This window comes from Solanum stenotomum, chromosome 10 (assembly GCF_019186545.1).
Source record: "Solanum stenotomum isolate F172 chromosome 10, ASM1918654v1, whole genome shotgun sequence".
NCBI classification, from domain to species: Eukaryota; Viridiplantae; Streptophyta; class Magnoliopsida; order Solanales; family Solanaceae; genus Solanum; species Solanum stenotomum.
In genome coordinates, this window is record NC_064291.1 from 39522984 (window position 1) to 39536050 (window position 13067).

Genomic DNA, 13067 nt, shown 5'->3' on the forward strand with positions numbered 1-13067 from the left:
ATTCTACACACTTCCTAGAGGGAATTTAAGAAACAAGTTATATGCCTAGTATCATCTCCTCTCTACCTCCCTATCACCTCACTCCCACTTCAATCCCCCCTGACTCCCACTTCAATCTCCCTGTATTATTTGTCTAAATTATATATATATTCTCTTGAATGGTATTTTCTATTTACCTACCAAATATAAAAAATAATTAAGAAGACCCTTATCTTCCTAAAAAAAACATTTTCCTTCAAGCCAAATACTCCCTCAATCAATCTTCCAAATAACCCTGTGAATGCATGAGCTAAGTGTAATGTGAAATTGCTTCTAGTAATTAAGAGGAAGTTAAAAACCAAAGCTAAAAGAAGTATAAATGCAAGGAGGTTGATCCATAAAGTATGATTCAAAAAAGAGGTGTTGCTGATCTAAGTTTGTATTAGTTCCTACATTGATGTGCAAAATATCAGACAAAAGACCAATTGATAAACATAAAACATATACAATGGGCATCTTCTTCTTCATTCAATACTTTCCAAGCTACTGCTCTCTCATATGATATTGGCCTTCCCATACTTGACAAACAGATCCCACCTTGAAGACAAGCAAAACCCTGCAAAAACATATGTAAGATGTGATATCCAGTTAGTGAAGAGTAACTCCAGTAAGATCACACGTTCATTACGTTAACATGCAGTAGTAATGATGCTTCGATTACATAGCAGAAGCATATAAGATAGCCTGGCTGCTCACAGTCTTACCAATAAAAAGAGCATGTTGATTTTGAGATAAATATAGAGGAACAAAAGCAGGAAATAACATAGCTAAACCATTTAGACTAGTGAAAAATGCACATATATACCTGTTGCATTATCTGTGGAAGCTCAGAGTAGAGCGCCTTTCTTCCATTGTCGTCAAAAATCTTTTCCAGACTAATATCTTGAAGGGCTACCAAGGTGGTTTCTAGCATGTCAAGTCCTGCCTCATTCGCGAACGTGAAAACTGGCAGTGCCTGCCATCAAAAGTACAGGTTAAGAAAAACACTACAATTGCCAAGCAAGAAGCAAACAACTACTTGAGTAAAACTCGGAAGTATGTTTTATATATCATTACTTGCAGGAATCTGATGGTAAACCTCAAACTGCGACTTAATTGAACTTCATGAAAATTAGATATTAGGTTTGTAGATTAATACCTTCATAGAGCAACACATCAGAGCATCTGAGTGATCCCAAATTTCTTTCAGGATGGTATCACTTCCTCCGCTAGCAGATTTGAGCAGCTCCACGCCTAAGAAGAACCTGCAAGAGTTCATATAAATATTCACGCAATAATGTAGAATTACATAACAGAAGGCAACCAATGTAAAAGATATTAGAACCAGTCAGAGATTGTTCCAAGTAGTTGCTTGATGCACATAATACAAAAGATACTCTAGTTTTGAGGTTATATCAGGTGGTGATATATACGTAAACCAAGCAACATACCTATAACTTTGGCAAATCCAACGGGCAAGAGTCTGTGCTTCAGGTGTGCCAGGTGGAGACCTTAGACCAGGGAGAGAACCAATACGAGATGGAGAGAGAGCCAAAGCAACCCTCTGAACAGATGATATGATACTGCGGACATATTGACGGGCCATAGCAGCTATGCTTTCTTGAAGATGAATCTCAAATGCAAATTGAAATGCTATTGTCATAACCGATTTTGTGCTACCAGAATTCTTGGAATGATCCCCAGTTGGTCGACTTCCAGCCGGTCCAACCTCAAGAGTTGATGCAAGATCAAGTGTGCGGTTTGGACTAGATGCGTCCTGCATTGACTTGAGAAGTAAATTACTAGAACGGTGAAAAAACTTGCACTTCCAGATTACATTTAGCAAGTATACTCACCGCCTTGGTGTCCAGAGGAATGATACGAAAACCAGAGGGAAGGAGAGGAGCATCATCAGCAAATGAGGCATCAATAGGAGCAAACATGAGCTCTGCACATGTTCCAACAGCATTCTCGTCCACTCCATTACAAAGCTGTGCATTTCAAAAACAAGGATCTGTTAATCATAGAGGTGGCAGAAAGTATAACACAAAGGGTTAACGACGGATTGGAACAGCAGACTGTGGACAGTTGGGACTATTCAACTAACATATATCGATGATGGACTATTCTAATCTTCCATGAGGGGATTAAGGTTTGAAGTCTCAGAAAGGATAAAAGTAAAACTGAACTAACACTCACCAGTGAAAGTGAACGTTTAGCTGCTACGACAATAATTCTTGCACCAAAATCCAATTTAAGAAAACATAGAGTGATGCAGATTATTTTGAGAATAAAAACGTACTTGCAGAAGGAAGATATCACTAGGCATTATCATGTCATCTTGATAGTGGCCAATGCTTTCAAGTCTTATCACCTCCATAAACTGTTTTAAGAGGAAAGAAATATTAATAATGTATTTACGTATAAGGCATAATATATGCAAATGAAGAAGTAAGAACAAGGTGTCTGGCAAGATACTAGAGATAATTCCGAACTAGTCATGACTTGCCTCTTCATGTTCAATAGTGTGAGCCAGTGGAAGAATGATTTGTCCACCAAAACTTCCAGTTCGAGTGACTGGTATGCTGCATGGACCAGCTTTAACTGCAGCAGCTGAATAAGCATCAATACCACTGTCTGCCCATTCTGATCGGTGTTCCCGCAAGAACCTTAGTAGAATGGCTGGAGGTACGTTCTGCCAATAGAAGACAAGATGTGATGAAAGAGATGTTCTATAAGAGAGAGAGCATTAATAAAAAGCAGAAGTAGAGTATAAGCTTCCGAGGTAGCTAGGATCTTCACAAAATATTTTTTTGAGAATGACCCGTGCATAGTTGAAATACTACTCATTTAGTTTTACCATAAAAACAGAAACTGGAAATTCTTACAGAAAGAGACAAAAGTTCATCCAATGACAACTGAACATGATCCAGAAGTTCATATAGCCGTTGCAGATTGGAATAACAGAAAGTATCTAAAAAAACATGCAGAATTAACAACAATGCATTCCATTGAAGAAAAATGAAACTTTTACACCTCAAAGAGAGTAACTTTATGCCCATCTTTTATTCAGTTTACTATAACTTATCCTAATATTTTTCCTGCAACCACTAATGTACAGCTCCAACTTATCCATATAATAGTTGTTGAAACCTTGGAAATTGAATCCGCGATAATTACTCACTCCATTCCAAAAAGAACAACATGGTCTATAGTTCGATATTCATCATTAACTCCCCGACTCTTTTTAAATAAATGTTTAACTTTTTTAGAAACTACAGAAATTGTATTGTATGCCCCACAATGTTATGAAAAAAAGGCTTGCCTATACGTAAAGCCATGTAGCATATTAATTGGAGCCTGTATTTTGAAAATAATTGAATAAATCGCAGTCAAAAAAACAATTGTTCGGACTCCCCAAAATAATAATCAATTCAAGATGCAGAAAGTGATTTAGTATTCCTTTTATCACACGATTTCTCAGAGAACTTTGAATTTTTTGTTCAATTTATGTAAGCCATGTAGAAGAAGATAAGATAGATATCTCATGCTTGCTCAAATCGAATTGATCGATAAATCAGTACCTGTAAAAGCATAGAAGCCTTGGCACAAAGCACAGCACTGCTCATCGACGGAAATCCATTGGAATAAGAGAGATTTGCACCCATCAATTTGCTGGGTGATGAGTTAACAAGAATGGTAACATCATCTATACCATCACTTTCAAGCATAGACCATCCCTCATCAGTAAAACCGTTAACAGCCTCGTTAAAACCCCTTCACAATGCGAATTAGAAGTTCAGTCACAAAACGGAATAAAAATGTTTAATTAGATGTAGAAAAACATCAGGAATTGAAACACTAACTTGCTCAATCTTTGACCAAGTGCACGTAAGGCTGCAGGTCTTCTTCCCCAGCCAGAGACAGTAGGATGTGAAATTTCTTGAGAAATTTGTCTCAAGTGACGTAATGCCTGAAATATGTTAAACACCAGTACCGCAACTAATTAAGAACTTCCGGTGACTATAATTCCCATTTCGATAGCTATCTTAGGAATTTAGAAATGATGATAAAAGAAAGAGAAACAAGATTTTCAGAAGTTTAATCGTACCGCCATAGTTGTCCTCTGCGAAAGCAGTGTTGATGACTCATACAGTGGACGCAACACTTCAGGCACACTCCACGGCTGGCAAAGATTATTAGCAGCATTTATTAGAAAATTGATAGGGCGAAGCACAATCATGTAATTAACAAGTTAACACACCTCTAAATCCATATGGTCAACTATGTGAATGATTGAACCACCTCCTTCACAGGGTCGTATCAGATATCCACTTGGCAGTATATCTGCTCTCACAAAACTCTGCACCGGTGGCATACTAGGACCATTCTGAGTGTTGTTCAGGGATCTTTCACATATCTACAATAGAAATATGTATATTGCATCATCATAATAACAACGGAAAACTGGATTTTTACTTTGTATGTGTGACTTTCAATTGCAATAAGGCAACACCTTTTATTTGATAATTTTACGAGGAACATAATGATCTTAGATACATACCACAAGGCTACCATCTTCCATAACAGATGTATATCGCATTAACCAAAAGTCACGAGCTGGTGCCAGTGTAGTAGGTGCATAGAGCTGAAAAAAAAAAGTCAGAATATTATATTCTGTGATTAGTTGTGTTACACCAACAAAAAAGACAGCAAGGATTTTTTCTAAAACTAACCTGCATGTATATCAATTCAATGGTTCCACCATTTCCAGTGGACATCACATTGAGAACATCTACTGCTCGGCAGTCACGAAACCATGATGGCCGATCTTTAAGAATTTCAACAACCTATATTAAACAGAAGCACAAATATACTTAGAATTTCAGTAGAGAAAACACAAAACTGAATTGACCAAGTTATTTAGGATGAAACTTACTCTTGTAGGCTCTAGACCCACAAGGCCACAAGCACGCGAGGCTACTCCTGAGCAACCATGAGAAATTGCAATGATTCCAATGGAATCCGGACCAGGCTGCAGGCACACAAGAAAGATATTTTTAAGATTATGACGACATAATTCTCTGTTCAAATTAGCTATTATGTAATCAAACGCTGTGCATACAAGTGTGTCCATGATCAAATCCTCTAGAGTGTCATACATGTAGAAATTATCTTTAAGAACAACGCCTCTTGCGTTGTATTGATGCAATTTAGAAGTTGATAAACAACACTCCAAAATTTTGTTCATGACATCTATTAATTGAAAGATAGGCAATGAAACAAACCTTCATCCCAGGCATTTGGACCCACTCCACAGCAGTTCCAGTTGCCTTTGATAAAAACTCTGTTAAAATTTCCTCTGCTAAGGACAAAAGTCTGGAAATATATTCAAATATCATTATACAAAGCTTGTAAAATAATAACACACACACACAAAATAAAAAGAAGGAAATGAAACTCGGAGAATATCTACTTACCCCGCAGGGCTTGCATCCCTTGGTGGACGCTGAGGGGTCAAGTTGTGTTGACCACTCGTCACCACAGATTCACAACTATTGTTGTCTGTGGTGGCTAAGGCTGCCTGCAATTTAAAAGTATGACAGTTACCACAAACTCTTACAGCTCGAATTAATTCTTTAACATTGAATAAGTTGTATAATAAGAACAGATTGCTTTACAGTTTGAGTCTGTTGGCGGAAAAAGCTATTCTCATACACCAACTGTGAAACTTGTTTCTGCAGCCTATCATTCTCTTCCATCAACAGCTTATTCATTGCTGTCAATTTTCTGTTCACGCCTTGAAGGCGCGATGATTCTTTACGTTGCTTTTCTCTACATCTACATTTACACGAACACAATTCTTAATAACAATATTTTCCAATATAATAAGAACAAAGAAAATCAAAACAAAGCTACTTTCCCAATACCTTCTGTTCTGGAACCAAACTTTGATCTGTTTTGGCTCGATATTAGACAGAATTGGACACTCCCGAATCAACTGCTGACGACGGAGTGAACTAGGCTTCGGACATTCATGATACAACCTCTCCAAAGCCTCTACCTGCTCAGGAGTGTACCTCACATATTTACCACTGTCCATCCCAAATTTGTCTTTACAGCTTGATGTCACAGCCATCATCACACTTCAAGAAAATATCAATTTTGAGAACCAAAAAAAGAGATAACATAACAAAACAAAAGTTCAAAAAACAGAGATCCCCTGCATCATCTTCATTTCCACATCTTTTATATGTATATATTACAACTGCCTATTCTCTTTCAAGAAAATTCTTATACACCTAACACCACAAATCCTAAAGAAAGATTGATTCAAGCACTTGCAGTGTACAAACTTGACAATTTTTTTCTCTGGTCAAAAAAGGGATTTAATAGCAAAAATCCTTCCTACCCACTTAACCCCAACAAACTCCCAAGATTTATGCATGTGTATATAAGGATATAGAAACATATATGTATTATAATAAAGTATTTTAGAAAAACTCCCATGTGGGAATGAAAAACATTTGGATAATATGAAATGGGAACTTGTGTATGAAGCATAAGAACTTTCAAAGTCTTAGAAATCAAGAAATGTATAAACACACAAAGATTTTCTAACCTTGTACAATTAAAATTTCCTCAACACCCAAAAAGGCTGTCCTCCAATTCCCACACACTCCCTTCAAAACCACGCAGCGTCAAGCACAAAACATAGATCTTTCTTCATCAGATCATGGAGTTACGATTTCCCACAAAATCAAGAAAGAAAAAAAAATAGTAATAAAAACACAATCTTTACTTTTCACTCTATACAAGAATGGGAAGAAGGATGGTGGTCTTTCTTTTATATTTTTTATGCATACAAATGGGAGAGTTAAATGGGAAACACCATTTTGGTTACTTTGCATATAATCAAACAAATGGGGTTGCCTCTAGTGCTATTTTTTTTCCCAAGAATTATGTAAAGATAAAGAGTTGAAAGCAACAGAACAGTGCGTGTGTTTTGGTATCTTTTACTCTGCAAAACTACAATCTGTCTGTCTTAAAATATCAGAAAAAGATGGGAATGTGAGAGACACAAAAAGAAAAAGTCCCACTTCAGTTGGTAGCCTGCTCTGCTCTGTCTTCACTTTTTGACATTAATGCCCCCTCCCCCACTCCTATAAAATAATAATTTGAGTACATTTTACTCTTCTTCTTTTTTGTACTATTAAATTTGCTTCTAAAGAAAAAGAGAATAGGTTTTCATCTGGGATAAGGATCTAGAAAATATCCCAACTTTGATCGAATTTAATGTTGTGATACTAAACTTTCATGAGGATCTATTACTTTCCTAGACTATTTAATACCGTATTTTTTACGCCTAAACTATTTAATAGTGTATTTAATACGGTATTAAATAGTCTAGGGAGGTAATAGGTCCTTATGAAAGTTTAGTATCGCAATAGCAAATCCGACCAAAGTTGGGATATTTTTCAAACACTTATCCCTTTTCATCTCAAATATAGTATATTTCTTTTTTTAAAAAAAAACAGAAGAGTGATGAATATCACCTAAAAATAGAAGTGTAATGATATGTTGTGCTGTTGATTTTTAATTAAAGATCTCAAATTTATTTGGGTATAAAAAAAAATGGTAAGAAGTGTGCCCCTGCATAGGTTTTATGCAACATAAATTTAGATTAGTCGGACTCCAATATAGGTATCAAACACCAGATGAAATTTTTATCAAAAGATGTTGTGCAATGGATGAAATTGTTACTTTCTTAATTAGAAGTTTTGAATTTAAATTTTGGGTATAAAAAAGTTCTTGGTAGGAAGTGTGCCCCTGCATAGGTCCTATGCAGCATAAATTTAGATTAATCGGATTCCAATATAGGTATCAAACACCAGATGAATTGGTTTTTTTAAAAAATGTAAGGTAACTTGTGGTAAATATTTCTTTATGCAACTTAAATTTAGATTAATCGAACTCTAATACAGGTATCAAACACCAGATCAACTTTTTTTTTAAAAAAAAATGTAAGGTAACTTGTGGTAAATATTTCCTATGAAGGGTGAACAACAATAACAATTGGGGATTCAAAAGAGTAGGTTATATTTTTCTACAAATATAATGTAACATAATCATGATAAACCAAAAGGCAAAACTTTGCTAGCTAATCATAATCTATGAGTTGTGAAGATTAAGTATTCCAAATAATACTCTGTATATCAATTTATGAAAAAGAGTTTTAACTTAATTTATTTTTCTATTTTAATTTGCTAAAGAATATAGAAAAAGTGAAAATGGTAGAGTGTGAAAACACAAGGAAAATGAGGGGTATTTTGTGAAAAGAAGATATGTCATGCGTAAGTGGGAAATAGGAAAATATAGTAACAGACGCTTAAGGTTAAAAAAAAGTAAAAAAGATTGCTTAGAGGAGTGAAAAGCAAAGGCAAAAAATAAGGAAGACAGAATAATGAAAGATGTTTTGCATGCGCCCCCTCGATTTTTGTATATATATTTTTTCCACTTACTGTCACCATCATCATTATCATGATCATACATAGCATGTACACAACAAGCATGACATAAAAAACAAAGAATTTTCAATTCTTGTTTATTTCTTATAAACAAGTATATTCATGATTCTTTTGTGTTTTGGTTTATTTAACTTTTGGCTGGCATATACATGCAACTTAAAACAAATAATATTAGCTTATTTGATGTAATTTCATGAAGGAAATCTAAAAAAAGGTGTGTATCTACGTTATAAAGATTGAAAGACGGTTTTTGATAATCTTTTTGGTAAAATAGGAAAAAAGTTATGTTGAAAATAGGAAGAAGAGAATAGTAGTATCAACAAATAATATGATAATTGAAGTAAAGAAAATAACAAGTAGAGTAATAGTAAACTCAAAGAATTAATAAGATATTAAGAGAGTAATAATAACAATATTTAAAAGGTAACTAGACAACGTTCGACTACTTATTAACCTTCAATCCTAATCTTTGACCATATTTATATTTTAAAGTAATATCCCTAATAGTTGTAGGTTTGTCATTTTATGTTTAGTCTACCCTTCTTTATGCTCATTATTAATAAAATCTCACACCTTTAAACTGAGTCATTTGTACATTTTACGTTGATCACATGTTTAAATCATCTCAGTCGTGCATCTCTTATCTTGTCTCATTGAGGTCATTCCCATCTTTTTTTTTAAAGGGAAAAGGGTCAAATATACCCCTAAACTATTTGAAAATGTCTAGATATACCCCTCGTTTAAAGTTTGGCTCACTTGTGCCCTCGCCGTCCAACTTTTCATCTAGATATACCCTAATGGGCGTTAAACGCCAAATGGAATTGCCACGTCATTTTTACATTACCACGTGGCATTGGAAAAGGGTCAAATATACCCCTAAACTATTCGAAAAGGTCTAGATATACCCCCTTTTAAATAAACTACCCGACCCGTTTTCAACAATTTTTTAATAATTTTTTTTTTTTGTAAATCCCGAAAATGAGTAATTGACTTATAAAAAAATAGGAAAAATATGAACAAAAAAAATATATAATTAACGCCAAAAATTAGCAAATAAATATAGTAACCTTAAATTCAACAATTTTTTTAAATTTTTATTTTTTCGATAAATCACGAAAATGAGTAATTGATTAATAAAAAATATGAAAATGACTTTATGCTGAATTTTTAGGTTATATTTTTCATATTTTTTATTAATCAATTACTCATTTTCGGGATTTATCGAAAAAAATAAAAATTTAAAAAAATTGTTGAAATTGTTGAATTTAAGGTTACTATATTTATTTGTGAATTTTTGGCGTTAATTTTATATATTTTTCCTATTTTTTATTAGTCAATTACTCATTTCCAGGATTTACCAAAAAAATTAAAAAATTTTAAAAAATTGTTGAAAACCGGTCGGGTAGTTTATTTAAAAGGGGGTATATCTAGACCCTTTCGAATAGTTTAGGGGTATATTTGACCATTTTCCAATGCCACATGGTAATGTAAAAATGACGTGGCAATTTCATTTGGCGTTTAACGCCCATAAGGGCATATCTAGACGAAAAGTTGGACAGCGAGGGCACGAGTGAGCCAAACTTTAAACGGGGGGTATATCTAGACCTCTTCGAATAGTTTAGGGGCATATTTGACCCTTTTCCCTTTTTTAAATAACTGGAAAAGGGTCAAAATTGCCCCCGAACTATATGAAATAGAGCATATACCCTTCATTACATTTTGGGATCAAAAATGCCCCTGTTGTTTTCCTAAGAGACCACAAATACTCTCAAGAGTTAACACCCCAATTTTTTGTTGACGTGGCAAGCCACGTGGGACTAATCCTTCCACCTAAGGGTTGCCAACTAGGATTCACTACAAAAGAACTAGATCTTTAGCGGCAACAAGAGTCGCCACAAAAGCCCAGAAAATCGACACTAAAAGTTTTTAACATTAAATTCTAATTTTGTGTTTTTTTCTTCATTGTTTTTAAAAAATCAAATATGATATCGATTAAGTAGGAGTTTGAAGACACTATATGTTTTATTTTTATGTCATATGTAAATGTATAAAATGTACAATGATGCATTATATATATATATAGTAGGAGATTTGAATCGAGAAGTAATTTTGATTATTTTTCGTAATAATATTGGATGTTTTTAATATGGATATTACAAGTTATTTATTTTAGAAAATTAGGTCGCAATCGAAAATTAATTATCATACTTTTTTGTTGAAAAAATAGGTTTTACTAGCGAATGGTTGTTGGAGCCTTAGTCGCCACTAAAAATCACTCATAACCTTTAGTGGCAATATTTTGGGATTTTGTGGCGACTTTGTCGCCACTAAAAGTCAGGTTCTTTTGTAGTGAATCTTAGTTGACAATGCTTAGGTGGAGGGATTAGTCCCATNGCTCATTATTAATAAAATCTCACACCTTTAAATTGAGTCATTTGTACATTTTACGTTGATCACATGTTTAAATCATCTCAGTCGTGCATCTCTTATCTTGTCTCATTGAGGTCATTCCCATCTTTTTTTTTAAAGGGAAAAGGGTCAAATATACCCCTAAACTATTTGAAAAGGTCTAGATATACCCCTCGTTTAAAGTTTGGCTCACTTGTGCCTTCGTCATCCAACTTTTGGTCTAGATATGCCCTTATGGGCGTTAAACGCCAAATGGAATTGCCACGTCATTTTTACATTACCACGAGACATTGGTCAAATATACCCCCTAAACTATTGGAAAAGGTCTAGATATACCCCCTTTTAAATAAACTACCCGACCCGTTTTCAACAATTTTTAAATTTTATTTTTTTGTAAATCCCAAAAATGAGTAATTGACTAATAAAAAAATACGAAAAATATGAAAAAAAAATATATAAAATTAATGCCAAAAATTAGTAAATAAATATAGGAACCTTAAATTCAACAATTTTTTTAAAATTTTTACTTTTTTCAATAAATCACAAAAATGAGTAATTGATTAATAAAAAATATGAAAATGACTTTATGCTGAATTTTTAGATTATATTTTTCATATTTTTTATTAATCAATTACTCATTTTCGGGATTTATCAAAAAAAATAAAAATTTAAAAAAATTGTTGAAATTGTTGAATTTAAGGTTACTATATTTATTTGTGAATTTTTGGCGTTAATTTTATATATTTTTCCTATTTTTTATTAGTCAATTACTCATTTTCGGGATTTACAAAAAAAAAAAAATTGTTGAAAACGGGTAGGGTAGTTTATTTAAAAGGGGGTATATCTAGACCTTTTTGAATAGTTTAGGGGTATATTTGACCATTTTCCAATGCCACGTGGTAATGTAAAAATGACGTGGCAATTTCATTTGGCGTTTAACGCCCATAAGGGCATATCTAGACGAAAAGTTGGACCGCAAGGGCACGAGTGAGCCAAACTTTAAATGGGGGTATATCTAGACCTTTTCGAATAGTTTAGGGGCATATTTGACCCTTTTCCCTTTTTTAAATAACTTTGTTTCTGGTCCTATTTTCTCTAGTATATCCGCATATCCATTTTGACATCCTTATTTTTGCTACAACATAGATGGTCTGACCATAACTTTATAAAACTTACCTTTAAGGTTTGGTAGCACATTATTATCATACGATACATGAGATACGAGCTTTCAGATCATCCACTCTGATTCAATATATACAATGTGTAACATCATCATCAATCTTTCCATTTTCTTGGATTATTGAACCTAGATAATTGAAATCCTTTGTTAGAGATGACTTATGTATCAATCCTTACTTCTATATGAGTTATGTCAATGAACTTCCACTCTGAGAATTATGTCTTCTCGCTCAACCTGCTCCCTTAGACTCTATGATCTGGTTTCAAACCTCACCCCTATCGGTAAATTTATCATGTGTCTCATCAATCAAAATTATACATGTCATTTGCAAATAGTATATGACACATCTTCTTGAATATGGCGTGTCAGTTCATCTATCACAAAGGCAAATAAAAAGGGGCCAAAAGTCAATTCCTAATACGATCCCATGACGACTAAAAAGTTATTCGAGTCTTCTTTCATGTTCTCACTAAGGTCTTGGCTTCATTATACATCCGATACACTACATGCACTTGGGAATGAACCTTAACACACATGAGCAAGCATACACTTAGGATGAATAGCTTAGTTCTTTAGCGTAGAATTTCGCGAGGTATAACAATATCTCTCTCTTTGAAAGCATTCGTCCTCAAATGAAGTATAAATAAGCTGGAATGAGTAGGTAAGAGACTCGACTAAATTTACACATACCATGAAGAAACATAAAGATTTGCACACGAACAATGGAAACAATCATGATACCAAATTTTTCATGAAACTTAGAAGAGTAAGACCGTTAAGGGAGAGGGGAAGCTACTAAAATAATTTATTAAGCCAAAGAAGAAAATCAATAGAGGCACAATCCATCAAAGTAGAAATTAGATTGTCAAACTCCAAATTCAATAATGTTCATGAAAATTTATTTACAAAATATAACATGTATCTTCTTTATT

The 13067-nt window shown here is 33.9% G+C and overlaps 1 protein-coding gene across 1 annotated transcript; it reads right to left on the reverse strand.

Moving 5' to 3' along the window:
• Positions 1-392: 392 nt before the first annotated feature.
• LOC125841528 (homeobox-leucine zipper protein ATHB-15) lies at positions 393-7037 on the reverse strand. The gene is made up of 19 exons (XM_049520681.1): positions 6641-7037; positions 5949-6162; positions 5700-5859; positions 5499-5602; positions 5307-5397; positions 4958-5053; positions 4755-4868; positions 4583-4666; positions 4283-4438; positions 4130-4204; positions 3885-3991; positions 3603-3795; positions 2528-2713; positions 2321-2401; positions 1875-2009; positions 1470-1795; positions 1178-1283; positions 845-994; positions 393-595 (listed from the first exon to the last, which is right to left on the reverse strand). Exons 2-19 carry the CDS (start codon positions 6158-6160, stop codon positions 449-451), a joined length of 2523 nt encoding a protein of 840 aa, XP_049376638.1. The 5' UTR covers positions 6161-6162; positions 6641-7037; the 3' UTR covers positions 393-448.
• Between the last annotated feature and the right edge of the window lie 6030 nt (positions 7038-13067).